General features: G+C 55.7%; 1 protein-coding gene and 1 long non-coding RNA gene across 6 annotated transcripts in view; both read left to right on the forward strand.

Annotated features, from left to right (window-relative positions):
* Positions 1-362: 362 nt before the first annotated feature.
* Positions 363-13,855, forward strand: part of RAPGEF1 (Rap guanine nucleotide exchange factor 1) — a 130,515-nt gene continuing 117,022 nt past the window's right edge. For 3 of the 5 annotated variants that reach the window (XM_053204468.1, XM_053204469.1, XM_053204471.1), the window contains exon 1: positions 363-574. In XM_053204468.1, coding sequence (XP_053060443.1) covers positions 514-574 — 61 coding nt within the window. In that variant the 5' untranslated portion in view covers positions 363-513. The remainder of the gene's footprint in view (positions 575-13,855) is intronic. The other 2 variants (XM_053204473.1, XM_053204476.1) reach the window with 1 other exon arrangement.
* On the forward strand, positions 3,225-5,015 carry LOC113592902 (uncharacterized). The gene is made up of 2 exons (XR_003412901.2): positions 3,225-3,828; positions 4,022-5,015. It is a non-coding gene; the product is annotated as an uncharacterized LOC113592902 (long non-coding RNA).

Genomic DNA, 13,855 nt, shown 5'->3' on the forward strand with positions numbered 1-13,855 from the left:
TCTGCGGCGGTGGGTGGCGGTGCGGGCTCTGCGCGGGCAGGGGTGCTGGTGCGGGTCGGCGCCTCGCCCTGGCGTGGAGACTCCGGGCCGGCAGGGGGCGCCGCCTCCCAGACGGGAGGCTCGGGCCGGCTCCGGACCGGCAGGGGGCGCTGGGCTCGCGGCGGCGTGGCGGGCGCCCGGCAGGTGGCGCTCTGGCCGCGGCCGAGGCGGGCGGCGGGCGGCGGCGGCGGCGGCGGCAGCGCGGCGCTGCGGCCGGCTCTCGGGCCCGGGAAGCGGCAGCGGCGGCGGCGGCGGCGAGAGCGGAGGAGGTGGAGCGGCGGCGGCGGCCGGCGGCGGGAGCGGCGGCGGCGGCGGCGGGGGCCCCGGGCGGGCGGGAGCGCCGCTGGCCGAGCGCACAGGCCGCGGCCCGCGGAGCCCGCCATGCCGGCGCGGGTGTGAGGCGCGGCGAGCCAGGGCCGAGGCGAGCGGCGGCCGCGCCGGCCTGTGGCCCCGCAGCGGCCCGGCCCGGGCCCCATGAGCGGCGGCCTCGGCCTCCGGCGCAGCCCGGAAATGTCCGGCAAGCTCGAGAAAGCAGGTGAGCGCGGCGCCGGGCGGGAGGGGCGGGCCTGCGGGGGCGCGGGCGCCGGGGCGAGCCGCCGCCCAGGCCTGGGGCCCCGCCGCCCCGCCGCCCCGCGGGGGCCGTCTCGGCGCGCCGGCCTGCTGGCGCTCCCGGGGCGGCGGGGCCGGCGGGATTCGGGCCCCCGGGGCGCGCGGGCAGCGGGACGGGAGCCCGGGCGCGCGGCCGTTCTTCCACGGCGGGCGGAGCCGAGCCCCGAAAGGTGTCACTTCTGCCGAGCCCCGGGTGTACGTTGAACCCGAAGCAGCCGCTTCGCTGGCTTCGGAGGAAGCAGGCAGGATGTGTCTGGGCGCCTTCGGGGCTCGCTCGCCTTCCCCGCTGGCGCCGCGCTGAGCTCCGGCAGCAGGGCCCGGAGGGAGCCTGCGGGTTTGGGGGCGATGATAACCTCATCTCTTTGTGTGTTTCCTAGAAACCTCGGAGAGCTGCCTTCCCATCACCGGGCTTCTGCCCGTGCTGGGGGTCAGAGTCCCCAAAGACTCCGTTAGGGCCGTGCCTCCGGGGTGCGGGTGGGGGGCCCGGGGCGGCTCTGGCCAGCGACCCCCTGCGGGGCGAATCCCTGGGTCCCAGGTGAGGTGGGCGGGCAGGCCAGGGCTCCTGTGCGGGGGACACCGTTGCTTGTCATCGCCTGGGCGCCAGCCTAGCTTGGCGGCCGAGTCGTGCAAGGCAGGCTTTTAGGGGCTGCCGAGGGGCAAGTTGCATTGATTTGGGAAGTGGCGCCTTCTGCCCAGGCGGAACCCATATACTCTTCTGCGCTGGGCCTCAGGAGGGGACTCGGAAGGGGTGGGGGGTGGGTGGGTGGGGATTTGCAGGCTGTGGTTTAAGCACAGGAAGGAAATTTCTGTCGCCTTTATTGAGGGTTTTCTATACATCCGGCTCTGTGCTGAGCACCTTACAAGTGTTGCTTAGTAAATCCTTGCAGGTTCTCGGTGGGAGAGGATTTGATGGTGGTTTTACAGGCTCAGGGCCTCTCAGTGAGTTCCTACGGACTGGCCACCCAGCGAGAGGGCAGCTGGCCATCCACTGCGGGCCTGGCTGCCTTCCTCAGGGGCAGGGCCCTCGGTTTCAGGGGCTGTTTCTTGGGTATTTCTCTCAGCTTCTCATCAGGGCCGTGCCCAGTGACTGCGAGCTGCTTCTCGGCACACGTACCATTCCAGAAATACCTGAGGTTAATTTGTGCAGCGTTTCTCAGGAGCCCCATGAATAGTGTCTCCGAAGGGTGCCGTTGGGCAGGTCAGATTGTTTGCTTTAAATAAATAAATAAATGGCAGGGTTTTCTCTGCTTAGGATACGTTCATTGTCAAAAACGTGAGAATCGAGGAAAAGGAAAGAGTGAGCTGAAAAGCACGTGTCGTCCCGCGGACCGCCTTCCACAGCGCAGACCTGTCAGATGAAATGAGTCTTCAGTTGTGTGCTCTGTTACCTAGAGGGGGGGGGGGGTCCTAAGGCCAGTTGCTTTCAGCATAGATTAGCCCCTCGCCCTCTCTGGGCACCTCCTTCCGCGAGGGTCTGCCGCAGACGGAGACACCAGTAAGCGCCTTCTTCAGAGAAGCTTCTCTGAGGCAGGGAGGGCCGGACCTAGCCTGACCCCGGACTCCCGGGCCACCTGATAGGCACTGCAGCCAGAGCCGGGGCCTGGGGACAGCCAGGGAATGGGGGAGGCCCTGGAGGGGACGGGGCTCGTGCTGGGCTCCGAAGAGAGGGTGGGAGGGATGCCCAGGTGGAGTGGAGGTGGGGCGGGGGGAGGGCAGAGAGGAAGGGGCTGACCCAGGGCCGCGGGAAACTCGGGAGGAAAATGCATTGGGTGAGAGGCAGCTAAGCGAGAAAGTTCTGAGGTTGGCACCTGTGTGGAGCTAGCGGGAAGCCTGCGGTGTCTACAGCCTTTGGCTGTGCCTCACGGTCGTCGGGGAAGATGGGGGCACCCCTGGAAGGAAGGGTGCGTCTCCCTGGGGGTCCCTGCTGGTCGTTACAGGCGTGCTTCTCCTTGCGTTTGGATGAGGTTCCTGTTGGCGTTTTCTAAACAGCCCTTCTCCTAAGTCACCAGCAGAGTGTTTCATTCCAAGGGAAGGGCTTTGGGTGCAGCAGCGACTCCTGTTAGCAAGTGAGTCCCTGGCAAGTCATAGAGGCTGAAGAGTCACTTGGGGTCTGCCATGCCACCCTTCAGTATGCTGACTCAGCAGTGCCTGGCTGGGGGCGGGGAGGGGCTGGGGGAGGGGTATACCCACTGCCTTCCTCCCAGGGTCTGCCTGCCATTTCTTTGGGGACACGGAAAGGCAAGCCTCAGTTCGTGCTGTCTCCGGTCATCTCTGCTCCCAGATCGAGACGGTCTGGGTTCCAGAGGGCGGCAGAGGGTCAGCTGGCTGGCCGGTCGGGGCCTTGTCCGGTTAGCTTTGGCGGAGGAGGGCTGATGTTGGAGGGCGGAGGCGTATGGATCAGGGAGCAACCCGGGGTGAGCTTGTGCGGAGGGAGGCCTGGCAGAGAGAAGAGACTCTGCCCTAGGAGCCCAGCGGGACTAGTTCTGAGCGAGGGCACCGGCAGGAGACGCGTGTGGCCGCTCCAAGGCCACTTTGGGGGAGCCGGGGAACACGGTTCCGGTTGCACGCAGGTATGATGGCGTTCAGTTGGTTCACGCTTAGTTCCAGCCAGCAAACACATCGTGTGCGGACGGTTGATGCCCTGCGTGTCTGGAACTGAAACGCCTCTCTTGCCTATGCGCGGAGGTAGCAGGCTGGTGGCTCCGGGCTGGGTTCTGTCCATAGATGTGTTGTGTTTGAGCCATACGCGTTGCCGAAGAAAGAGGAAGGAATTGATGGCCAGCCCTTAAAAATCAGGAGATCGCTCACATGTCTCAGATTTCTGGTTCTCTTGAAAAATGACAAACTCTGGTAATTCTGAGGCCTTGTTTCCTACAAGGTGGCGGGGTGGGGCAGGGGGTGGGCGCCACTCCCCCCACCAGCCACGTCTCGGATTCCTGTTTCCCACTTGGGCCGTTGACATTTGAGTCTGCAGCCCCTTCCTTGGAGACACCATTTGTGTGTGTTCGCGTTTCATCCGGACTTTGAAATCTTTGCCCCATTCCTCCATCGATTCCTTCCTCAGTCGCTCTGCACCAGCTCTGTCCGGCTCCGCACGAGGCTCCGGGGAACTAGCGTTGAACTCAGCAGACATCAGTGCACCCAGGCCCTGGCCCTGGCAGTGTGGGGAGCACCGGAGAGGTCAGGAGGGGTCACGTCAGACTTAGGGTGGGGGCAGGTATCAGGCGGCTAGCTCTGTGGGGAGCTGAGATTCAGGGTGAGACTCAGAGGGTGGGGCGAGTTAGCAGGGGCACAATGCAGGGATAGGGAGGAAGGGGGTTCTGGTTTTACTGACCGCTCATCAGCGTCTCCCTTGCTCGTTTGTGCATCGCAGATGGTTTGTCCAGCATCTCCTAAGGGGCCTGGACTTGTTCTGGTCCTTGGAATACAACCCACCACCCCACCCCCCTCCAGGGCCTCACCTCCTAACTGGGCAGATACTCAGAATAGACACCGTGAGAACGTAGACTGTCACCGAACCCCCCGGCCAGTTCGACAGGCTCCCTGTGACCCCGAACTGCCCGCTGGGGCTGATGTGGTACACGCTCCCCGGTGCACCGCCTGAGGACAGAATAAATACGGCGTCTCAGACTCCAGTGTATGTTTTTCAGATGTGTGGAGAGGCTTTTGTTGTAAATTAAAAAGCAACATTTATCCCGACTGTGTGCGCGGTAACTTTTCGTCGTTGAGCTTTTTCCTCAGAACAGCGGAAAAGTACGAGTGCCGTCCCACGAGGCCGTAGCAAGTTCTTGTGGATCAGCACTCACTGGGTTTGGGTCAATTTTAAACTTCTTTCAGATTTTACACTTCCTCCTCCTCCCCTCCCCCCCTTAACAGTGTTTGTGGTCAAGATGAATCCAGTCAACGCATACAACATTTTTGTGGCTCCGGGTAGGCCTTCATTCACTCACACGTGCAACTTACCCAGTCTGTCCTTTGTAGGCAAACGCTGTGATGCCTCACAGCACGGGGTCCGAAGAAGACCGGCTCTCCCAGGGTCCTGGTCCAAGAGTAACATGAAAATGGTCTTGAACATGTCTGCAGCGTCCTGTCATTCTGAGAATATGCATCGAGAGACAGCCTCCTTTCACTCCACCCGCGGGGCCGTCCTGGGGGCTGGGTCAGGGCTCATTCTCCCTATTTTGCGCCTGAGGACAACTAAGATCCAGGAAGGTGTGGGGGACCGACCAGGCGGTCTCCAGCTCCCTGCCCGGCCACCGTTCCGCCTTCACAGAGCACCGCTTAGAGCCTCCCGTGGTGCTGGGCACACAGTAGCTTCATCTTGATTCTTGCTCATGTTTCTGTTTCTGGTCTTCCCTAAGGGGGGAGGGAAACAACAACAACTCCGTTAAATAAAGGTAGGCCCAGCATAGTCTTTAGGCTGCGTGTGATACTAATAACACTAACAACATTAGCAGTCCTTGAGGGAGATAAATGGCATGGGTGTGGGCTGCGTTTCACAGAAGCAGCCACCGCGGCCCCAAATGTGGCCTGGTCTCCTGCACAGCTGTTGGCAGAGGTGTTTTGAATGGGATTCCTCGTGGCCGACAGACCTGATGGGAGGCCGTAAAGATGAGTCATGTGTGAGCTTGCAGAAAAATCATTTCCCAAATTAGCCCGGACTGGAGGATGCTCTGAGCACGGGGCTGGGTCTTACTTCAGTCCAGCTGGACGTGTTCCCCGTTGCCACAATAAGGTGACGCACTGGACAGAGTGCTGCCGGCTGCCGCGCCCACGAAGGATCCGACCGGGCGCCTCGCTGCTGGGACAGGTGTTCCCCCGGTTCGTCACCCACCTTGCCCCGAAGGCTGTTCTATGATGAAAAACAAAACCCACAGTTTGTGAATTCTTAAGGGATCTGTCATCTTGGTTCCAGCCATTTGTTTCGGCCATTTGACTAAGACTGAGACCTGCCATTGTGAGCTTGGGCGACTCTTTCCCTTTCCAGGGTCTCGTTTTCTCCATCGGAGCTCTGAAGGCATGAGACTCTCAAGTTAGTGCTTCTTTGTTCTGTTTGAAGGTGGCAGGTCCTTATCTGCCATGGATGAGGGCCATCAGAAACTTTGAGGACCGTGAATGCTTCCTGTTCAGCGGTGGCCCCTGAGGATCCTCCTTGGGTCCTCCAGTGAGCAGTGTGAAAACTTACTTCCAGGATGCACTCAGTCTTCTCTTCCAAAACCAGCCTCCTCTGGGCTCGTCGTGCCTTCTCTTCCCCTAGCAGATTGTGAATTCCATGGGAAGGCCCCAAATAAACACTTGGGGAAATCGGTATTGTTTAGCTCATCCAGAAACCTCACTTTCCTTTCTGAAAGTTAAAACTCAGCAGATACTGGGGCGCCTGGGTTGCTCAGTCTGTTGAGCGTCTGACTTCATTCAGCTCAGGTCATGATCTCGCGGTCTGTGAGTTCGAGCCCCGCGTCAGGCCCTGTGCTGACCGCTCGGGGCCTGGAGCCTGCTTCGGATTCTGTGTCTCCCTCTCTGCCCCTCTCCCACTCATGCTCTGTCTCTCTCTGTCAAAAATAAATAAACATTAGAAAAATCAACAGATAGGGTCCTGACGAGACCATTAGCTTCTTGGAGGAGTGTGCCTGTCTGGTCCACCACGAGGTTGCCATCGCTGTGCTTCGGACATAGATGCTCACTAGCTACTCGCTGGAAGAACGAAGGAATTTACTTGATACTATCATAGGATGAACTCAGGTCTCTGATTCCAAGTCTCAAAATTATTATTTTTTTAAGATTTTATTTTTAAGTAATCTCCACACCCAACGTGGGGCTTGAACTTGCAACCCTGAGATCAAGAGTCCCACAGTCCACTGACTGGGCCAGCAGGTGCCCCAAAATTATCTTTATTTTTTGTTCCTTTTTCATTTCATTTTAATTATTTTAGAGAGCACTCAAGCAGGCTCCACACTCAGCCTGGAGCCCAATGTGGGGCTCGATCCCACGACCCTGGGATCATGACCTGAACCAAAATCAAGAGTCAGACACTCCACCGACTGAGCCACCCAGGCAACCCCCAAAATTATCTTTAAATGGAGCTTCTTCTGGGTTTTGAATTGCCAGTGAGGATGTTTCTTGGTGAATTAGTAGGACCACTAATCTTATCAGGATATGCGGACAGTTGTGGGCTTGTGTTAACCAGGTACGTTGATCGCTGTTTTGGTGTAGTTTTCTGAAAACTCCCGGGAAGGCTGAGATCAAAGTCTCGGAGCACTATTGAGGGAGCTCTACGGACGACGTGGTGAGAGAGTGAGCCACGCTCCCCTCTGAGCCTGCGACCGTCAGGCCACTGATGTTTGTAATGGCTGTGCGGGACTAGGGGACACACAGGGACAGTCCTCTCAGGCATCCGAACAGTTGGGACTTTGCCTTTTATTTCCAAACCGTTGGCATGTGCCAGTTCTGCTCAGCCTGCTCCCCACAGCAGCGAGGCCCTGATGAGAGTCCTTGTCTCTACTTGTTATTTTTTCAGTCGGCCTCTGGGTGTTATTTAGGACGAGCCGCCTGCACCGTCAGCTCTGTTTGTGGACTGTTTGTGAGTACACGCTCCCTGGGGGGCCAGGAGAGGTAGGCTGCTGGGGCTCTCCTGGCTCCCCCCTTTCCTCTTTGTCCAGGGACTCAGGCAGAGTGTCTTATGTCCCGTCCTCCTCCTCTGTGAACGAAGATGCCGTGCAGGGATTTACCTCCTGGATTGAAAGTCTGCTGTCTGATGGCCACCATCCCTGTCTCTCCCCACCTTTCCTTCCAGGCTGTGGTTTGGAAGGTGGGTGGTGGAATCCCCACCTGCGGTCGGACTGCGTCTTCCTGAAACACCGTTGCTGCCTCTTCGCAGCTCAGACCCTCTGTTCTCATTAGCTCCCGAAAGGCGATCTTGCTCCTTGCTTTTCGCTGGCTTTTTGTGATCAGGAAACCGCCCTACTTGTAAAGCATAGAAGTGGGGCTGTCAGGCACCGGGTGGCCTGGGTGGCCTGTGGTCCTCCCCGGGCTAGAGACAAAAGGGCGGAGTTCAGACATTTGCTTTCTGGTTTTTCAAACATTTATGCCATCGGCGCGGACTTGACAAGCGTGGCTCCCGGCCGCGCGCCATGCCGTTCAGAGTGGCGGCAGCCCGTGGAATCCTTGAGCGGGGCTTCTGCACGCAGCCTTTGGGAGGAAGCAGGCGTGGACGCGGAGTGATGAGGGAGGAGGCAGGTGTGGATGCGGCGGGAAGAGGGACAGTGGAGTCTGGTGCGGTGTGGTGGCTCCAACCGCCCCTTAGTTGGCCCGAAACTAGCAAACAAAACCCCAAAACTTCTGGTTGGACACAGTGGTTGTGTTTATTTGCTGCTTATGGATAATCACGTGTGCCTCCTTCCTGCACGTGGCTGGCCGTGAATACAGAGATGGGTGATTGTACACGGGTCATGGAATTGGCTACTCTCAGCTCCTCCTTTCAGCGATAAACACAAGAGTCATAGTAGCAGCGAGTTTCAGTAACGCTTCCCATGTTACCGTACCAGGCCCTGTGCTGCGTGTTTTACCCACGTGGTCTCATTTAATCCTTACAGCGGGAGGTTCTCGTTCAACTGCAGGAGGAAACTGAGACACAAGCTTTCCTTTTTTTGCATGGGATCTTGAGATCAGGAACAGCTGAGATCTGCCGGTGGTCATACGCTGAGTGGGGGCCAAGTTGGGACTGCAGCCCATTTTTCTGTATTTCCATTGGCTGTGATGACATTATTCTCTCGACTGTTGTGACTTGGGCAAAACTGGGCCTCTGCATTTCCAGGGACCCCTCTGCCACCGAGGCACTGAAAGGGCCACTAACGAATGCCGGATGGGATGCTGGGAAAGGCAGTGGCCCTGGCTCTCCTGCTCTAGCTCACAAGGGGGCCAGGGAGCCCTGCTTCATGCTGGGTGGGTGACCTTGGGCAAATGGCTTAATCTTTCTGAGCTTCCGGCACCTCTGTTGTAACCTGATGGGGTGGCCAGACCCGTCCCAGAACTCTTTCTAATGCTGATTCTTTGTGAGCAACATCAAGGGGGGAGTTGGATGCATTGGGGTTGTTTTGTTGGCTTTTAATGACACCGATATTGTGTGGCACTTAACTCTCATCACGGTAAAACTTACATAATTCTTCATAGCTTTCAAAACACTTCTCTAGACGTGGGTTTTGTGTGTCTTTTTTGCTGTTGTTTTTGGGTTTTGGTCTTTGGTTATCGTAAGGTATTGGAGTCATACAGTGTTTTTCCCAGTTGAAGAGAACAGCAGTTAACAGTCGCTGGGTACTTCCTGTATGTCAGGTACCGTGCTAGGAGCTTCACCTTTAGGTACGTGTGCGATTTCATGAGTTCTGTTCTTATAACGAGAGTGAAATGGCAGGTATTGTGCCCATTTGACAGTTGCTGAGGAAAGGGAGGCAGTAAGACGAGAAGTGGCTTGCTGAGGTCATGTGCCGAGTGAGAGGCAGAGCCAGCTGGGGACCCTGGGTGTTTTTTGTTGCTTCCCTTCCCCTCCTCCAATGCATGTGTTCCCTGGCCCCTCTGAGAGTCTGGATCTGGGGTCTGGTGCCCCCAGGAGGCTGGCCTGGAGCCGCCCGCATTGTCTTTTGTCTGGAGTCCCCTGGGGCTTTCCAGCCTCTCAGGGGATGGGGAAGGTGTTTCTGAATCTGTCTACAGGTTTTCAAAGCAGCATCTGGTTTCTCAGAGGTGACTTAAAAAGTACATTTGCTGAAAATATTGCAGGGGAATCTGCTTTGGACGTGAATGGCGGGAAGAGGCCCTTGGTTAAAACAGCTCTCCGCCCACCCGTCCGTCCAGCCGTCTATGCGTCGATGGCCGAGCGCGCGGAGTGCCAGGGAGTCTGCCAGGGCAGTGGAGGGTGCTGGGAAGGTTAGAGGCCATCTGTGCCTTTAGGGAGTTGACAGTCTGGCCCCCGCCTGTGCTGTGTATGTGCAGGGGACTTTTGACTTAGGCTTTCATACTCTCTTGACACTCATTCACGTTAGGAGCAGCCTGGGCCTGGGGCTGGAGGTCCGGAGACCTGCCTCGTAGGCCCTGGGTCTGCATGGAAGCACCGTCCGCACGCCTCTGAGCCCTCGGGCTCCCCGTCTGCAGAAAGGCAGGATGGACTCCGTGGGGAACAGTGACGGAGGCTTGGGCTTCTGAGTCCGATGGCCGTGGGCTTGACTCCAGCTCCCCCATACAGCGGTATGGGATGTTGGGCGAGTCACCGTGCCTGTGTAAGCCTCGGTCCTTATCTGTAAAATCGGGAGGATCATAACCACGCCTGCTTATGGCCTCCAGGGAGGGTTAAGTGAGATGATGTACCTGGAGCATATTAACAGAGTCCTGACACAGAAGTGCTCGTGAGCATTAGCTTTTGTTCTCCCCGAATGTCCCGCTCTGCTCAGGGTCTCTCCCCCCACCGTTTTTCCCCCTGAATTTGAGAACGCTGAGTTCCAGAGAATAGGTTTGTATAACTGAGTGATAAACCTCCAGAAAGATCATTTATAGGAAGGATAGATGGCGTTTCATTTCAGCCGCAGGTGGCCCCCGCACATGCAGGGAGATTGAGGAAAGGCCTGATGATATCGTCTCCTACGTCTGTGCAGAAGGAGTAGGCCTGTCCTCCTGGGTGGCAGCTTATCCCACAGCCAGAGCAGGCTGATTGCCTGCAGGCGTATTCTTGCTTCCTCCCAAGAGACAGCACCTCAGTCTCTCCTTGCAGGGGTGACTCTCTGGACTCATTAAACCATCTCTGTTCAGCTCTGAAGGAGAGCTGATCGTAGTTGGTGCTTTTGTCCTGTGACAGCAGCATTACCGCAAGCCGTGCAGGGTCCTCTTGGGCAAGTAGCTTACAAATTGCCTTCAGTGCCACAAGCAGGTGATTTCGTACCGTTTATTTTTCCTCCTTGATGAGTTTTCACAGTTAGGATAAATTCAGAGGTGCTGATGTATTGTTCTGAGTCTCCCTTAACCCGTGCTGTCCTGGGCTTCTGCGATGTGTGTGTGTGTGTGTGTGTGTGTGTGTGTGTGTGTGTGTGTGTGTCTAGTCTTAGAGGTTTGTCAGTGCAAGCTCACTCAGAGCACAGGGCTGTTTGCACAGAGACCAAAGCCCAGTCAGTTTCTTTTCACTTTCTTTAATCATTGGGTCCTGGAGCTACAGAACCTCTCACTTAATTAGCATAACCACACTAATTTGGGCTCCTGCCTCAGCTTGTCAAGAGTGCCTTACAAATAGTAAGTCTCTGAGCTCATCCGAAAACCAAAGGCAGAGATCAAAAGCATGCTTTTCTGCGTGCTCTGTCCTTGTTTTTTCTGTTCACTGGGAACCATCTCTCTTAATTACCCTAAACGTGCAAGGTTATAGAATAGATACAGTTTTTATATGTGACCAAGATAGGAATTGGGTTAGGGACCTGGACCACATTTCGGCCCTGTGTTGCAGGGAGCCCAAAGTGCCCTGGTTCCAGCTTGGTAGGTGAAATGCTCCTACTGGTGAAGAAATCGTGTGCACTAAAATCACCATGGGGAACATGTGAGTTGCTGTCGCTAGGAATGCTTCGAACAGTGACATCTTTGGGCGATGGAGAGGGACACTCACTGGCCCGAGTGTCTGGAAGTGACACAGACCTGCTGTGCCTCTGGGGCAGGCCACGATCCCTCCCCAAACCTTGGGACTGGAGGGGTGATTCCTGAGTTGTTTAAGGTCGTAAGTCCTATTAAGGATTTGACAGAAGCTCAGTAGACCCTGTCCCCAGCGAGAAAGATGCATTTATGTGTGGACATGGTTTTACCCCTCTAAATTGCTGCTACTATAGGATAAATAATAATTAGCAAACACTCCACGTCTCGGAACGCTTGAATGGAATCTCACGTATCTGAAATAATCAGGACTTAGTTTCTCCCACTTTAGTCACACCTGGGTTCAAATGACTGTTAATCATTGTATATTCCTGGAGTTTGGTGAGGGTTCTGCCAAATGATGCTTGTAAGCTGCTTAAGCATAATGTCTATGTGGGTAAAGGAGAAACCCTTTTGCCTTCTGCATGAAAACTTTTTTAATTTACATGCAGTAAAATTGACCTGCTTTGGGGTATACCGTTCGTTGTCTTGAGCTGTGACTCATCTCTAGACTTGTGTCACCTCTGCCACAGTCAGGATTGAGACTTGCTGCCTCTTTGTGGCCAGTTCCTTCCCCCACCCCTGACTCCTAGCAGCCATGGATCTGTTTCCCATCCCTGTAGTTTTGCCTTTTCCAGAATATCATGTAATACGTAACTTTCGGAAAATGGCTTCTTTTACTCAGTGTAGTGCCTTTGAGATTCATGCAGTTGTTCTTATCAGTAGTTTATTCCTTTTTGTAGCTGAGTTGTATTCCGTTGTACGAGTATCATCAGTGTTTATCTGCATAGAATTTTATCTTGGTTAACTAGGTCTGTTTCCTGCAAATAGACAGGGATGGCATTTGACCAACAAAAATCAAGCAGCCCAATTAAAAAATTTGAGTAGACGTCTCCAGAGAAGATCACAAGTGGCCAATAAGCACATGCAAAGGTGCTCAACACCATCCGTTATTAGGGAAATTAGGGAAATGCAAATCAAAACCACAGATGCAACGTCACACCCACTAAAATGGCTGCTTTCAAAAAACAGAAACGGAAAATGACAAGTGCCGGTGAGGACGTGTAGAAATTGGAACGGTTGGTGCGGGCCGCCATCCTTTCGTACGCACGGCTCTGGAGGCGGATCTCTGACCCTGGGTCTGGGGCTGGTGGAGACCAGCCTCGGGTCCAAGGCACCCTAGCGCTCTAGTTTTTGCCCTCGTGCGGCACAGTGGTGACAGAGATGACATACGGAGGCCACGTGGACAGGGAAGGCCCTGAGACTAGATGGAGGGAAAGTAGGGACCCACTTGCCCCCAGGAACTTGGTGACTCCATCGCAGCGGCGGGGGGGGGGGGGGGGGGCAGTCATTGAGGTCAGCCATCTGAGCGGTTCCTCGTTTCCTAGAACAGAGTTTATATCGACATCTCTGTGCTCAGCTCCAGATTCTCTCAGGCTCACCTGTTGTATTCCGTCCAGCCATTGCTGCCCAGATCAGTTCTGCACAGGCTCCAAACAGCTGCTCATAGGTGTCGCCCAGCACCTCTTCGGGGCTTCTCCTTAATGCTGCAGCGTGGGAGACTGTAGAAATCTGCTTGGCGTGCGCAGCCCGGAAGTGCCAGGGACCCCACCTCTTTGAGGCAGACTTTGACCAGCGCAGATGAGAACCAGTGGACCCCTGCTTTCCCTTTCGTCCGCAGGGCGTCAGTCCAGAGGCACGGTACCTGCCACTTCCCAGAAGGTCCGAGGGGTTAAGGAACGGATCTTTGTGGTGGACAACTTGATCACGCCCTCTTGGCGCTTCCCTGTCCCTCGTTCTGCCCTCTGAGACCGCACTGTTCCACTCTTCACTGGGGTTTGCACACTAAAAGAAAGAAACTGGAACCATCGTGCACTGCTAGTGGGCACGTAAGATGCTACAGTTGCTATGGAAAACAGCATGGCGGTTCCTCCAAAACTTAAAAATAGAATTACCATCTGATCCAGCAATTCTGCTTCTGAGCGTGAGGAAATAAAAGCAGGCTCTCAGGAAGACATTTGGACACCCAGCTCCATAGCAGCGTTGTTCACAGGAGCCCAGAGGTGGGAGCAACCCAAGTGTCCACCGAAGGACGAGGAGATCAACAAAACGTGGTCGTACACACACGGAACGTTACCCCGCCTGAAAAGGAAGGAAATTCTAACATGGGCTTCATCGTGGATGAACCTTGGGGATGTGATGGCCAGGTGAAATAGGCCGGTCGCAAAAGGGCAAATACTGTGGGATCCCGCTAGCACGGGATACCCAAGAGTGGTCAAAATCGTAGAGACAGGAAGTAAGTAGGATGGTGGTTGCAGGGGCTGGGGGAGGGGAGAGCGGGCGGTTACTGGCCAACGACGCCTTGTTAAGGCCAGAGGACTTGTGTGGCTGGATGGTAGTCACATATGTGACGGGATGAATGTGCTTGTTACCACCGAACTGCGCACTTAAAAATGGCTAAGGTGGTGAATTTTATGTTACGTGTATTTACCACAACTCATAAAGACTTACCTACAGTTAGCATGTTTTTCAGTATTTAGTCATTGTTTAACCTTAAATG

This window comes from Acinonyx jubatus, chromosome D4 (genome assembly GCF_027475565.1).
Source record: "Acinonyx jubatus isolate Ajub_Pintada_27869175 chromosome D4, VMU_Ajub_asm_v1.0, whole genome shotgun sequence".
NCBI lineage: Eukaryota > Metazoa > Chordata > Mammalia > Carnivora > Felidae > Acinonyx > Acinonyx jubatus.